Raw genomic sequence first — 16,114 nt, 5'->3', positions numbered from 1 at the left:
GCCTTAGATGGACCCTTGAAAAAATATTCTTTAAAAAATCCACGCCTTAGATAGACCCTTGAAAAAATATTCTTTAAAAAATCCACGCCTTAGATGGACCCTTGAAAAAATCTTCTTTAAAAAATCCACGCCTTAGATGGACCCTTGAAAAAATCTTCTTTAAAAAATCCATGCCTTATATGACCTTTGAACAAATCTTCTTTAAAAAATCCACGCCTTATATGGCCTTTGAAAAAATCTTCTTTAAAAAAATCCACGCCTCATATGGCCTTTGGAAAAATCTTCTTTAAAAAATCCACACCTTATATGGCCTTTGAAAAAATCTTCTTTAAAAAATCTACGCCTGTTGGTCCCTAAACAATTCTTCAAAAAATCCAGACCTTTTATTGACCCTAACCTTAATACTACTGAGGTCCTATATAAATCATGGGACCCTGTGGCGTATTAGTAATGACTAAGAATTAATATGTACCGCCATGTACCTCTGACTTTTACTTACTTGCGATTATTAATAATACTATAAACTTTAGGATTCGTAAATGTCGGGTCATCCAGCTCATTATGACCCCAACGACGGAAGCAGTTCATATCAATAAAAACATCTTTGCGGAATTGCCGTTGATAATCAAAAGCCAATTTGGTTACCAATGCAACCATTTCCGGATCATCACCATTAACATGAAATACTGGTGCCTGTATTGTTTTAGCCAAATCCGAAGAGTAATCGGTCGAACGTCCTCTATCTCCAGGTGTGGTAAATCCAACTTGATTATTGACAATCAAATGAATACTGCCACCAATTTCAAAATGTGGAACATAGGCCATATTCAAGCATTCTTGATTTATACCCTGCCCAGCAAAGGCAGCATCACCATGCAGAATGACATTCAAAGCCGCGGAGGCAAACGGCTTCTCAGCCTCATCACTGAATGCACCATCTTTGAGGGTTTGTTGTTTGGAGCGTGTTTTACCCATTGCCACGGGATTGGCAGCCTAAACAAGGGGATACAAATAATCAATCAAGCTTTGTAGAATATTTTATGGCCAACCTACCTCTAAATGTGACGGGTTCCTTACCATACTGAAATGTATGGTTTTACCATCGACTTGTAAATCTTCGGAGATATCTGTTTAAACATTCAAAACACACACACAATAATATATCATTATTAGCGATGCATATAACATATTTTTCGAAAATATTTTATTTTGGCAATCATAAATCATTTGCCAGAGGCTGGCCTTGCCTGGCTAATAGAATAGAAAAACGTGTTCACCAAAAATACTTACGAAAATGACTTATTACATCTGACATGGCTTGGCAACCATCTGGAAATTCCGATTCACCACTGAGTTTATGGAAAACTTTTACCGGTCTCATTTGCAGCAGTATGGTTTGTAATGCTGTTCGGCCACGATGTGGCATAGCAACCACAATGTGTTCAAGATCATCTGTTATGAAACGTATATAAAAGGGGGAAGAGAGGTTGAGAGGTAGAATTAGTGTATTCTTTAATAACTCCACGCCTCAGTTGGCCCTTGAAAAATATTCTTTAATAACTCCACGCCTCAGTTGGCCCTTGAAAAAATATTCTTTAATAACTCCACGCCTCAGTTGGCCCTTGAAAAATATTCTTTAATAACTCCACGCCTCATGCAGACCTTGAAAAAATATTCTTTAATAACTCCACGCCTCATGCAGACCTTGAAAAAATATTCTTTAATAACTCCACGCCTCAGTTGGCCCTTGAAAAATATTCTTTAATAAATCCACGCCTCAGTTGGCCCTTGAAAAATATTCTTTAATAAATCCACGCCTCAGTTGGCCCTTGAAAAATATTCTTTAATAAATCCACGCCTCAGTTGGCCCTTGAAAAATATTCTTTAATAAATCCACGCCTCAGTGAAAAAATATTCTTTAATAAATCCACGCCTCAGTTGGCCCTTGAAAAATATTCTTTAATAAATCCACGCCTCAGTTGGCCCTTGAAAAATATTCTTTAATAAATCCACGCCTCATTGGCCCTTGAAAAATATTCTTTAATAAATCCACGCCTCAGTTGGCCCTTGAAAAATATTCTTTAATAAATCCACGCCTCAGTTGGCCCTTGAAAAAATATTCTTTAATAAATCCACGCCTCAGTTGGCCCGTGAAAAATATTCTTTAATAAATCCACGCCTCAGTTGGCCCTTGAAAAATATTCTTTAATAAATCCACGCCTCAGTTGGCCCTTGAAAAATATTCTTTAATAAATCCACGCCTCAGTTGGCCCTTGAAAAATATTCTTTAATAAATCCACGCCTCAGTTGGCCCTTGAAAAATATTCTTTAATAAATCCACGCCTCAGTTGGCCCTTGAAAAATATTCTTTAATAAATCCACGCCTCAGTTGGCCCTTGAAAAATATTCTTTAATAAATCCACGCCTCAGTTGGCCCTTGAAAAATATTCTTTAATAACTCCACGCCTCAGTTGGCCCTTGAAAAAATATTCTTTAATAACTCCACGCCTTAGATGGACCCTTGAAAAAATATTCTTTAATAAATCCACGCCTTAGATGGATCCTTGAAAAAAGTTCGGATAGGATATTTTCAGCATCGAACATCCCTTTAATTCTTCTTTTATTCCAAATTGTATGAGACATCCTGATGATATCTCAAATGAGTACAAAATTTTAATTCCTTTGCCATTATCCCTGCCATATAATTTTCATTGCCGAACTTATTTATTGCCGTTGATAGTCTAAAGGCTTAAAAGTAATTTCTTAATTCTAATCGACAATCAAACTTTGCCGAACATATTAATCCATAAAACAGACCTAAGGGCTATACATAAAACGGGCTACCATAAAGTAAACACTTTAAAATTTTGATAGTCCAACAACAACAACATCAACAATTTCCATTGAAATAATTAAAAAACTTTAAATGGGAGCAGGACACGTCAGTGGCGCAGCACCAGCTTCTGATTAAAAGAAAACTCATTTTTATAATTAAGCCACTTTGGTGTTAACAAAAATTATTCAATTACAGATAACAAATAAGCAGAAGTGGCGGAATTCGTAAAAAAGGAACCGAAAAGAAAGAAAAGAAGAAGAAAAAAAAACTACACAAAACGAAATTGCAATGAAATTAAATATTCATGCTCTTTGATAGCAGTCGGAATGAAAAAAGAACCATGTCCTTTCATTGTTTCCCGTCCGTTTGACACAGATACACACACATACAAATGCAAACGGGAAATGGAACATTTGTATGGAGAGCACGTTAAAAGGGCTGCCCAATAAAGGCACAAAAAAGTTCTGTTTCCTGCACACTAGCTGTTTTTTTCTGGGTTATCTTTTACCCAAGGAAAAAAATTTTCGGGTTCTTTTTTCCAACATATATCTTCATTAAATTTGTATAAAGTCAGAAATTATTGGCTGGACAAATAACCAACAGAAAAAATGACAAGGCCTTATGGAGGGCATGGAAAAGGGACAAAACTTGAATCCCATTTTAGTTGTTATCTTTCTAATGGCATCGTTGCCATTGGAAAATGTCGACCAAAAATTACAAAATAAAATACAAATTATGAGGTGCTGCCCATGCTGAGCTGGCAAAAAATGTGTATGAATAAATATGCTAAATAAAAAAAATCATACCTTGTACACTATTCCGCAATAATTGCCAAAAGAATGCCATTAAACTTTCGGCACCCTCACCGCCATAACGTTTAACCGTTGGAAATTTCGTTGCCATAAAATTATCCCATGCCTGCGATTTAATTAATAATTCAGCGATTTGTTTGCGATTGTCATTGCTGAGATATTGTTGGCTCTCCGAACGCAGCCGTTCGAAATGTGTGGCCAACCATTCACGTTCTTCTAGATTCTGAAAAAGAAATTATAGAAATAAAAAAAAATAAATAAATACGACCCTACACTATTATAGGTATATACAAGAGGTGCTCCTAAACGAATCTTAGCACATGTTCCTCTGTGTATGTGTAAAATATCCTGTCGATGGTATTGGAAAAAACATGTTCGTCAAAAAAATATTATTATATTATCATTGAAAAAAATGTTCTTTAAAAAGTCGCCGCCTTATATTATCATTGACAAAATGTTCTTTAAACCAGTAAGGAAAGTAATAAAGTCGGACTGGGCCGACTTGAAAAATATTTTACATATGTATCCTAAAACGACGCGTTTTGTTATAAATCTATATCTGAACCGATTTCAGGGAAACTTGCCAAAAAAAATTTATATAAAATCAGTACGTTGTGTCAATCGGCCTAGCTATGTATCTTTTCACGCAACATCATTCAAGACTTAATTCAGTACCCTATACCAAAATTTGTGCAAATCGAAAGATATATAGGGTCTTTGGTGCACCAATTACCTTAAATCGGATGAAAATGCATATGGGAGCTTTATCTTAATCTGAACCGATTTTCATGAAACTTGGCAGACATTATTCATATTATTCATAACTCTGTGCCAAATTTCGTTTACATCAAAAGATTTCCAGGGACTTTAGTGGACGATTTATCTAAAATTGGGCGAAACTATATATAGGAGCTATATCTAAATCTGAACCGATTTCCACGAAACTTCGCACTCATCATTTTCTACCTAATTCATTACGCTGTGCCAAATTTCGTGCAAATCGAAAGGTATATAAGGACTTTGTTGCACCATTTACCTTAAATAGGACTAGCTATATCTAAATCTGAACCGATTTTCACGAAACTTGGCAAACATCACTCGTTACCTTATTCATTACGCTGTGCTAAATTTCGTGAAAATCGAAAGATATATGGGGACTTTGGTGCACCATTTACCTTAAATCGGACGAAAATATATATGGGAGCTATATCTAAATCTGAACCGATTTTTCTCAATTTCAATAGTTCGTTGGGCCAAACAAATGAGTTGTGCCAAAAAATTCGGATCATAAATGCGACCTGTAACAATTTAACATGGACAGACACGGACGGACGGACGGACATGCATAAATCGACTTAGAAAGTGATTCTATGCATATTCTCAAAAGGAACCATGGGTCTATCTCGATTATTTTTGGCTGTTACAAACATATGCACAAAGACATAATACCCTGTACCACAGTGTGGTGAAGGGTATACAAATCTACGCCACATATTATCATTGAAAAAATGTTCTTTAAAATATCCACGCCTTACATATATATTCGTTGAAAAAATATTCTTAAAAAAACCTTTAGAGAAGCAAAGTTTATATTGGATTGATCGGCAGACGTAGCATGATGGACTAGGTGTGCAAAATGTCTCAAAAATAACTATGAGTCTATTTCCTATGTCATGTTACAAACATATGTGCGAAGACAATACATTGTGTCACAAAGTGGTGTAAAAAATATTAACTATATATATTTTTTTTTTCACACCCATTAAAAAAAAACAATAACTAATGCACTTACCTCCACATAACCAAATTCCGCACTCACTGTTGTACCGCAATAAATTTCTTTCAATAATCTCTCCAATTCTTCCACAGTCGTTGTTTGACTAGCCAATTCTGGTGCATTTAATATACCTTGTGGTTGGACGGATTCTTTGCCTTGGAGGCCATAAAATACAGGATTTAATTCTTCCAAAAAACTGTGGCATAGAAGAAGAGAATGAAACAAATTATATAAAATTGGATAAATATTCGAAAGATTAATTATTTTGTATTTATAAACCCTACACAACTACATTGTAATGGGGTTTTTGAAATACCTCGAAGTTTTTATATATCGATCTTATTTACATAAAACATGTAAAATGTCAAGAGTTTGACATACCAAATACCTAAAGTGAGGATAAGACCAAATGCGATTGAAAAATCCCCAAAATCCCCAAAGTACCGGGGTAGGTATATGTGGTCTATATGGAAACGTCACCGGTACTGAAAATTTTTGATAGGTAGACTTTCTAACCAATGAGGTGAGAGGTTTTTCGATGTGTTGCAACAGAATGACAAATTCAATTTATGGTGGAGGGTATACAAAAGTGAGGATAAGTTTATAGTGCTGAGGGTATATATCTGTCGTCAACGCGAACTGACACTTTTTAATTGTTATGGCTACAGGGTTTGTAATACCACGTAATAGTGGTCCAAGACCTACATCGTCATATACTAGCTGAGTGAAACAAGACTTGTGTGTACGTCTGTCCGTCTGTACATTATGCTTCGTAATGAAAGTACAAACCGCAATTATAAATCAATTGTCAAGAAATTTTGCAAGTACGATCTGTTCTGTCCAATAGTCCTTTAGGTGTTATACCCTCAGTCTTATGGCTAATGAGAGTATTTAATACACTTTGATACGGCAAAAATGTGAATAATCGTTTCAGACAATTTGGAGTCGATTTGCAAATGTCCGTCCGTCTGTCAGATAAATCTCGAGGGAAGAAACCGATTTTATCCAAACATCGTATATTGACCTACTACTTTTGGAAGTACGCAACCGGTTCCAGTTCTATGTACCAGATTGGCTCGAAGAAACCAATTTTCGACCAAAGGCTGTCAACCTAGCAAATACTAGGTAAAGGCCAGAGGGACATGGTTCTGGTCGAGGAAATAGATAGCTAAAAATTTGAACGGTGATTGAGGACATACCCAGCGGTATAAGGGGTCTCCAGGTCTGAGGAATGATGTGGCTTGGCAACCTGTCATTTTATTATCATATACATCAACTTCATAATGAGCGTGATGAGCTAACTTCTAAAATAGAAGTAAACGCCTTCGAGCATAAGCGGAAAATTGGATAATTTTCCTTGGACGTCAGATTCATTTTACAGCGTTGAGGTGACAAATAGGTGATGTGACAATTTCACTCTCTTCAAGTGGATCGTATTCTTTAATAACTCCACGCCTCATGCAGACCTTGAAAAAATATTCTTTAAACTGTTTGGAGTCACTGTCCGTCCGTGTCGTATATTGACCTACTACTTTTGGAAGTACGCAACCGGTTCCAGTTCTATGTACCAGATTGACTCGAAGAAACCAATTTTCGACCAAAGGCTGTCAACCTAGCAAATACTAGGTAAAGGCCAGAGGGACATGATTCTGGTCGAGGAAATAGATAGCTACAAATTTGAACGGTGATTGAGGACATACCCACCGGGATAAGGGGGCTCCAGGTCTGAGGAATGATGTGGCTTGGCAACCTGTAATTTTATTATCATATACATCAACTACATAATGAGCGTGATGAGCTCGTCATACTAACCCCAGAATCAAAGAACTGACAATAGAAGTAAACAGGCTAGTCTTCGAGCATAAGCGGAAAATTGGATAAGTCGTTCTCGAACGCAGAAGGATAATTGGACGTCAGATTCATTTTACAGCGTTGAGGTGACAAATCCGAAGAGGTGAGGGAGTGTGACAGGGCGAAGATAAGCATATTTCGCAGTATACGATCTCTTCAAGTGGAGGAGGTACCACCACAATTTACGTTGGAGGCTGTTGCAAGTGGTATCAAAAGTGCCAAATCATCCAAGGAGCTTGGTCCGGATGGAATATCTATGATGATGATGAAGCAGCTTAATGAGCCAGTAATAGATTAACTAATCAAAGTCCTCTATTTTACTTAAGGCATTGCTATTCCCTAGTATTTGTGAATGCTACTCAGTTGCTGAAAATCAACACGTATTGCCGAAGCGCCACATTAATTGATGGCAAAATGGACAATATCTGCCCGGCATCTCTTCATCTCTCCAGCCAAACCCACTTATCTAATCCCATCTTCTCTTCGAACAAAACTGGTACTGGTCATAGCTTTTTTATCTGAAGTTCGAAGCAGAGCCAGATTAAAGAGAAAATATACAGCAGTATAAGCTGCTACAACAAAAACAATTTTGAAGACGGACTTTGAGACTTCTCAACAATAATATTTGAATTTTCCGATTCTCTGAGGAGACAATTTAGCTTCTTGCTTTCAACTCCGAAGTGGAAATGGACCTGGAACTCGGGATAATTTTCATGAATTTCGAGGACCCATTCAGAGATTGTTAGTGGTCGTCCGCTTCTATTTTTGTGTTATCTGGACTTTGTAAACCTTTTTTAATCATTTGAAGTCGTTGATGTAGTTTGTATCGTACAATTGTTATACCCTAAATCTGATTCGTTTCAGATTTAGATATAGCTTCCATATATAGTTTCGTCCGATTTTACGTGAATGATGCACCAAACTCCCAATATTTGTCCGATTGAGAACATTTTGTCCAGAGTACTGAATTAGGTCCGGGTTGGTGTGTGCGAAGATTCGTTGCAACGGTTGCTCAATTAGGTCCATGATTACATATAGTTCCCATTCACAATTTTGCTCCATTACATACAATGGTACACCAAAGAATCCAAGTCTGTCCGTTTGACATGAAATATTGATTTCAGAATGGTATGTGTATGGGATTTTTATACCCTTCACCACACTGTGGTACAGGGTATTATGTCTTTGTACATATGTTTGTAACAGGCAAAAGGAAACGAGATAGACACATGGTTCTTTTTGAGAATATGCATAGAATCACTTTCTGAGTCGATTTATGTATGTCCGTCCGTCTCTGTCCGTCTATAGATGTTAAATTGTAAACAAAGTACAGGTCGCATGTGTGTATGATCCGATTTGGATGAATATATTGGCACAAGTCATATATCTTATTTGGCACGAAATTTTGCACAGAGTACTGAATTAGGTCCTATGTGTGCAAATTGGGAAAAATCGGTTCAGATTTAGATATAGCTCCCATATATATTTTCGTCCGATTTTACGTAAATGGTGCACCAAAAGTCCCTATATATCCTTCGAATTGCACGAAATTTGACATAGCGTACTTAATTAAGTCTAAAACGATGTGTGTAAAATTTCGTGGAAATCGGTTCAGATCTAGATATAGCTCCCATATATATTTTCGTCCGATTTAAGGTAAATGGGGCACCAAAGTCCGTATATATCATTCGATTTGCACGAAATTTTGCACAGAGTACTGAATTAGGTCCAGAATGATGTGTGCAAAGTTTCGGGAAAATTGGTTCCGATTTAGATATAGCTCCCATATATAGTTTCGTCCGATTTAAGGAAAATGGTGCACCAAAGTCCCTATATATCATTTGATTGCCACGAAATTTAAAATACAGTACTGAATTAAGTCTAGAACGATGTGTGTAAAATTTCGAGAAAATCGGTTCAGATATAGATATAGCTCCCATATATAGTTTCGTCCGATTTAAGGTAAATGGTTCACCAAAGTCCCTATATATCATTCGATTTGCACGAAATTTTGCACAGAGTACTGAATTAGGTCCAGAATGATGTGTGCTATGTTTCGTGAAAATCGGTTCAGATTTAGATATAGCTCCAATATATATTTTCGTACGATTTAATGTAAATTGTGCACTCAATACCCGAAGATTGGCCGACCCGCACACAATTTTGTACAATGTATACTTTCGTCCGATTTTAAGTAAATGGTGTACTAAAGACCCATAGCTAGGCCGATTGGCAAAACGTACTGAAATTGATACAAATTAATCTCGGGCAAGTTTCCTTAAAATCGGTTCAGATTTAGATATAGCTCCCATATATATTTTCGTCCGATTTTATGTAAATGGTGCGCCAAAGTCCCTATATATCTTTCGATTTGCACGAAATGTGGCATAGAGTAATGAAGTGAGTCTAGAATCATTCTAGAATTGAGTCTAGAATGATGTTTCGGGAAAATCGGTTCAGATTTCGATATGGGTCCAACATATGGATATGTATTCCTCCGATTTTACATAAATGGTGCACCAAACTCCTAATGTTTGTTCGATTAACACGAAATTTTGCACAATGTATCAAATTGAGACTTGAATGACGTTATTGCGCATCGTTGAAATTGGTGCAGATGCAGCCATAGCTTCCATATGTATTTCGAACGGGTGTCTGATTGAAATTAAATTTTTAACATTGCGGCGTACTGAATAGCGTGTATCAATTTTGCTATAAATCGTTTTCCATAAATTTGTCCCATGGTACGCAAACTACTCTAAATCTGCCCGAATGAAATTAAATTTATCAGTGGTTGCCGAAGGGACATGAGCATGTTCCTTCGAGTAACAGTGACATGCAATTGTGAGGATTCATATGTACAACATACCCAAAGTGGTGAAGGGTAACATATAGTCGACCCGGTCCGACTTTACTACTTTCCTTACTGGTTTGTGTTTTGCCCTGTGATAAATGTCGACAATTAAGTTCTGTATTTATCGTCCTTGTTTTTAATTGGTTCAAATATCTATGTTCTATCTATAGGATATTGTACATATTTGCATCTCTTGTATATATTCAAAGTGGTGAAGGGTATCATAAAGTCGGCTCCGTCCGGCTCTTTTCGAAATAGTCAGTTAGTATTGCTAAAAATAGTCAGTTAATAAAGACCGGTGGTGTATACCCTCAGTAGGTATTATTGAAAAATTGTACCCCACAGAGCCGTTGTTCTCGTGTCGACTTCGATACATTTTGCGCCCATTACTGCATCTTGACATTTTATGAGATTTGTTCACTCGTTTTACGGTACTCTGAAGGTTTTAACTAAAGATTTCTGCAGAAGTGGCTGTAATTTGACAATCCGGGTTTTCGGAGGCAGGCATATATCTATGCAGAAAATGATAATTCTAGGACCATGTTTTAAATAGGCCCCATATAAAAGATTCCGCGCCCACTTTCGACATTTGTACGGTTTCTGCCACCGATCAAAGGAGCTGAATTCCGGATTTTCGAAAGGTGATAAATATATGTGATGAAAATGATCAACATAGGTTCACATTTTGGCATTGCCCCCATATACAAAATCTTCAATATTTCTGTGAAAAAAAAATTAGGATAGAAATATAAAAATTCTATCTAATAAGGACAAACATGAATTTCCTTATAACCTTTTTTCAAACACAAAATAGTGAATATCTGCACAACCTTCCTAACAACGATGAAAAACTGCACAAAGGAAAACAAATCTTTGTTGGTATTAAACAATTTTCATTTGTTCAAATGTAAATGTGTGCAAACAAAAAAGAACCGAGGACAACGAACAGGTTGTAAGGAAATAAAGGCAAACAAGAAAATAGTCCTGTTGTTAGAAAATAATAAATGGTTGAACGACTAGTGGCTTATTTTGGCGAATTGTTGGGTGGTTGCTTGGCCCATTGTTGTATTTTTGGTACGGTTAGGTTTGGTTATATGTTCAGCGTGTTTTCTAAACTTTTTGGGTATTTTTTTGCCACATTTATTTACCTTTTCTTTCATTCTTTATTTAGTTTTTGTATTATGTTTTTTATTCTATTCGTTTTTTGTTGTTGTCGTTGTTATTGTTGTTGTTTTGCTTTATTACCTTTGTTGACTTTTAATGCTGATGGGATTTACGGCTGCCAATTTGTGGCCATATTTGCGATAAGCTTCCACCCAACGGTAGACATTACCTTGGGCATTTCTAGACTGTACCACTTCCTCCGGAACTGTAGCGATGTGCACACATTCATACATACATATTTGATTTTAAGCCAGTCATCAACAACATCATCGTCATCCGTAGTTCATTGTTGGTTATGTGGAATTTATGCAAAAAATGGGAAAAGAAAAACATGAAAAGAGAAGAAAACCCGAAAAATATAAGTTTGTAATCGTAAATTGTTTTAATACTAGACTATTAATTCTTAGGCTAAATGCTTATAAATATGCTGCTTAGGTTGACTTGTATGTGCTTAGGATTTTCGTGGGTATCGGTGTGGTGGAATATGTAATTTATAAATAATATATGATTTTTTTTGGTAGGGAAATTCAGTGAGATTTCAGCAATAACAAGGTAGACTATTTCCTACTGCGGATTGGAAGTCCATGGCAGGTGTGTTAGGAAACAACAAGGACAGATTTGGCAACTGTTAAACGATTTTATGATGTCAACTGGATTTTGTTTTTTTTTTTGATGTCGGGAAGTCATAAATAAATTCTATTAAAAGTAAAACTCAAAATGTTGAAACCTAAATTAAGTGTAGCTCACCATGAAATAGCTCATTTAAGAAATTTGTAATTTCGTTTGATCAAAATAGTTGACCTCACGATAGAGTTCATAATATTTAATTTAGAGCTTTGAAATTTTTTACATATGTTGCCAATGTTCCTAGGATGTTTGGTATTGTGATTTAACGGGCTTATTTTTCAATTTAATTTCCGATTATCATTGGGTTTTATATCTCCCACCAACAATTATCAATAATGGACCAAGTTTCAGGGCAAATCCTTTTATTCGTGACTTTGGACACGTTTTTAACCGAATTGCCTTAAATTTGTATGTAATTTGATATTTTGGATTTTCATTGGATGGAAAAGGTTCCTACAAAAATATCAACACTGATGCCATTTTGAGGGTAGGCCCATCCAAATGTACCCTCAAAATTGTTGGCATTTAGGGAAGTTTCGACACTCCTTTCAAGTGAATGGGCTGTAATTTAATATTTTAGTTTCTAATATGTAATAAAAACGTCCTCCCAAAATTGATCAGTATTTGTCCACTTTTTAGGGAAAGCACCTCATAAATTTCGTTATTTCGGGGAATTTTCAACCAGAATTTTGGATTTTCATTCGGTAGAAGATATCCTTACCGTAATATAAATATATACGCTCATCCTATGGTTTGCGGAGGTCTACAAAATAAAAACCAGCAAGAAAAGTAGTAAAATCGGACTGGGTCGACTATATGATATCCTTCACCACTTTGGGTATATTCTACACTTGTATCCTAACAGACGTCGCCTTTTCGAAGGGAAATTTACATGAAATTGAACGGACTTTAATATGTGATCTTTATCTATAAGTGAACCCTAGTAGCAGCAATCCATATACATGCCTTTCTGCAACCTATTTATGTAAATCGATTTAAAGCAAACTTGATACACGCAATTCGGTATGCCGCACTGTTCAAAATTTAAGCCCAATCAGAAACCCGTTCTAAATATATACAGTGGTGGTCACAGAATTAAAACATCCACTGTGGTAAACATTTTTTGATCAGCCCTCGATTCGTTTGAAGTATTTTTGAAATTTTTTTAATTCAGAACACTTCGATATACTGCACTTAAGAGATTTAGTGTGAAAATAGAAAATTATTGCATGCAATTTTTCCATAAATAACGGTTTTTATGAAAATACATCGACTTTGAAGTGGCCATATAATTAAAACATTGTGTGGGATTTTTTACTTTACTGCATTTTTTGAAAATATTTTTAGAAAAACTCTTCAATTTAGTTGAATTATGTAAACTAAGCACCGATAAAATCATTTACAGATAAACATTTTTGAAAAAATCTGTAAAATCTATCAAAATTGCCAAAAATTTGTACAGTACACCTTACATTCAGATAATCACCAATATTATAGAAAATAAAGGTCCGAATGCACCAGAAATTGCTAGAATTAGTAGAAAACAATAAATAATTCTCAAAATAAATAAATATTTGAAATAAAAACTCAAAAAATGGGAATTAACCTAAAGGAATGATTCAATTTCAGTAGCCTTTACTGAAGAAGGCCGGAATATTTTTGCAGTATGTGAGAAAAAATCGATTGATATTGGTATTTATTATATGAAATCGACTGTTCGAGTAGTACAGAATATATTTTATCAAAAAATATATCTGTAAAAAAAGAACGAACAGAGATCAACGCCTAGGTTGACGAGTAAAAGTTTCTGGCACACAGCAGCATTTTTGATGTTAAACGCAAGACTTCAAATTTTTGTCAAACTGTAAAATTTTTACTTCCTTGATACTAAAATAGATTAAGTGGAAGTTATTCGATTCAAAAAATATTATTTTGGAAAAATATTGTCATGTTCAATAGATTTTAAGTGTCATGAGTTGAACATCAAACATGCTGCTGTGTGCCAGAAACTTTTACTCGTCAACCTAGGCGTTGATCTCTGTTCGTTCTTTTTTTACAGATATATTTTTTGATAAAATATATTCTGTACTACTCGAACAGTCGATTTGATATAATAAATACCAATATCAATCGATTTTTTCTCACATACTGCAAAAATATTCCGGCCTTCTTCAGTAAAGGCTACTGAAATTGAATCATTCCTTTAGGTTAATTCCCATTTTTTGAGTTTTTATTACAAATATTTATTTTGAGAATTATTTATTGTTTTCTACTAATTCTAGCAATTTCTGGTGCATTCGGACCTTTATTTTCTATAATATGGGTGATTATCTGAATGTAAGGTGTACTGTACAAAATTTTGGCAATTTTGATAGATTTTACAGATTTTTTCAAAAATTTTTATCTGTAAATGATTTTATCGGTGCTTAGTTTACATAATTCAACTAAATTGAAGAGTTTTTCTAAAAATATTTTCAAAAAATGCAGTAAAGTAAAAAATCCCACACAATGTTTTAATTATATGGCCACTTCAAAGTCGATGTATTTTCATAAAAACCGTTATTTATGGAAAAATTGCATGCAATAATTTTCTATTTTCACACTAAATCTCTTAAGTGCAGTATATCGAAGTGTTCTGAATTAAAAAATTTTCAAAAATACTTCAAACGAATCGAGGGCTGATCAAAAAATGTTTACCACAGTGAATGTTTTAATAACTTCATTCTCAATTTGATACGTTACGCAAAATTGGGTGTCAATCGAACTAACATTAAGAGTTTTGTGCTCGATTTACTTAAAATCGGAAACTTAAAACACAAATATCGATAAAATCGGAGAAATGATCGAGTTGACCGGCATATTAGCAGGCGTAACATCGCTCAGGCGCTAAAATCGACCATAAAACTGTTTTAAGGGGACCCCCCCATTCCCGGGGTCAAAATTTTTGTTGACTTAATTCTAATCTACACTAATTCAAGAATGTCCCTGCAAAATTTCAAGTAAAAATATCAAGAACTCTTGAAGATATAGCCGATTTATTGTGTCAGCATCAAGTGACGGCTGAAGGGCTTCTCAAACTTTAAACGCGTTTTTCTCTAAACATTTTTTTGCGAATGGCGGGCACGATAACTCAAAAACTAATAATCCAATCGGTTCCAAATTTTGCAACGTTTCTCTGGGAGCGTATAGCTCCCGTATGAACTAGGATAAAGCCAATCGGTGAAGATCTTCCTTATTTTTTAACTTGGTTTTTGGTAAAAAATCGGCGATTTTTCAAAAATATTTTTTCAAAGGTCCGCCATTTTGTTAATTTTAGAGCGAAGTCAATAATCCTAGTTTATACGAGAGCCAGACATGTACTCTTTCTAACACCGTTGGAATTTTCGGATTCCGATGTTCCAGTGAGGAGTTATCATGCCCGCCATCAAAAATAAGGACTTTTCTTTAATTACAAAAAACAACAACAAAACAATAACAAAATTTTTTTGTAAATTATTTTTCTTCTCTTTTAAATCTTCAATTATATATGTGCAAAGTTACAAACCTTAACAAGCATTGGTATTGATTTACCAGGCCATTGAAAATCTTGAAAAATTTAAATCGAGAATGGGGGGGGGGGGGGTTCCCTTAAACCATTTATAAAAAGCAGACTTCAAAAAGATGCACGATGTTTGAGTACCACACCAATTAACAGAAACAAGTGAAAAAGCGTTAAGTTCGGCGGGGCCGAACTTTGGATACCCTCCACCATAGTTATACTGACAGATATATGTAATGAAAATATAGGGAACATACCAAAAAGTGGGTATATACCTATAATTCTACAAACCGATTTATGTAAACCATTATGTACACCAAATACAAACTTCAGCAATTTTTAATGGGGATTTTCCTAAAATCTGCAAGATCCAAAAAGTGGACTGATACGGATAACGCATGGTAGGAAATCCTCAAACTACTGTAATTTAGATTACAAAGTTATATGAGTCTATGCCTAAAGGGGGACTAATATTGATTACATAGTGTAGGAAAATGGTGAATATTTTGGGATATTATTATATGAGGGCTATGCCTAATTAATGACCGGTATATGCCAATATTGAACCCATTATTTTAATTGTTTATCTCAATCCTTTCCTTCAGGAGGTATCACTATATTGAGGAGATGCCTAAATGTCTGCCGATATATTTCA

At 35.2% G+C, this 16,114-nt stretch overlaps 1 protein-coding gene across 1 annotated transcript in view; it reads right to left on the bottom strand.

Moving 5' to 3' along the window:
- The window catches only part of LOC133328976 (probable 2-oxoglutarate dehydrogenase E1 component DHKTD1 homolog, mitochondrial), a 39,540-nt gene that overhangs the window by 7,050 nt on the left and 16,376 nt on the right, over positions 1-16,114 (bottom strand). The window contains exons 2-7 of the mRNA XM_061537480.1: positions 11,376-11,499; positions 5,441-5,621; positions 3,643-3,871; positions 1,291-1,452; positions 1,054-1,127; positions 500-993 (exon numbers count right to left, since the gene is read on the bottom strand). Coding sequence (XP_061393464.1) covers positions 500-993; positions 1,054-1,127; positions 1,291-1,452; positions 3,643-3,871; positions 5,441-5,621; positions 11,376-11,499 — 1,264 coding nt within the window. The remainder of the gene's footprint in view (positions 1-499; positions 994-1,053; positions 1,128-1,290; positions 1,453-3,642; positions 3,872-5,440; positions 5,622-11,375; positions 11,500-16,114) is intronic.

Source organism: Musca vetustissima, unplaced genomic scaffold (assembly GCF_032173495.1).
Source record: "Musca vetustissima isolate MV318-11 ecotype Yass unplaced genomic scaffold, APGP_CSIRO_Mvet_v1 utg16177, whole genome shotgun sequence".
NCBI lineage: Eukaryota > Metazoa > Arthropoda > Insecta > Diptera > Muscidae > Musca > Musca vetustissima.
This window is presented reverse-complemented; position numbering and strand designations above follow the sequence as displayed.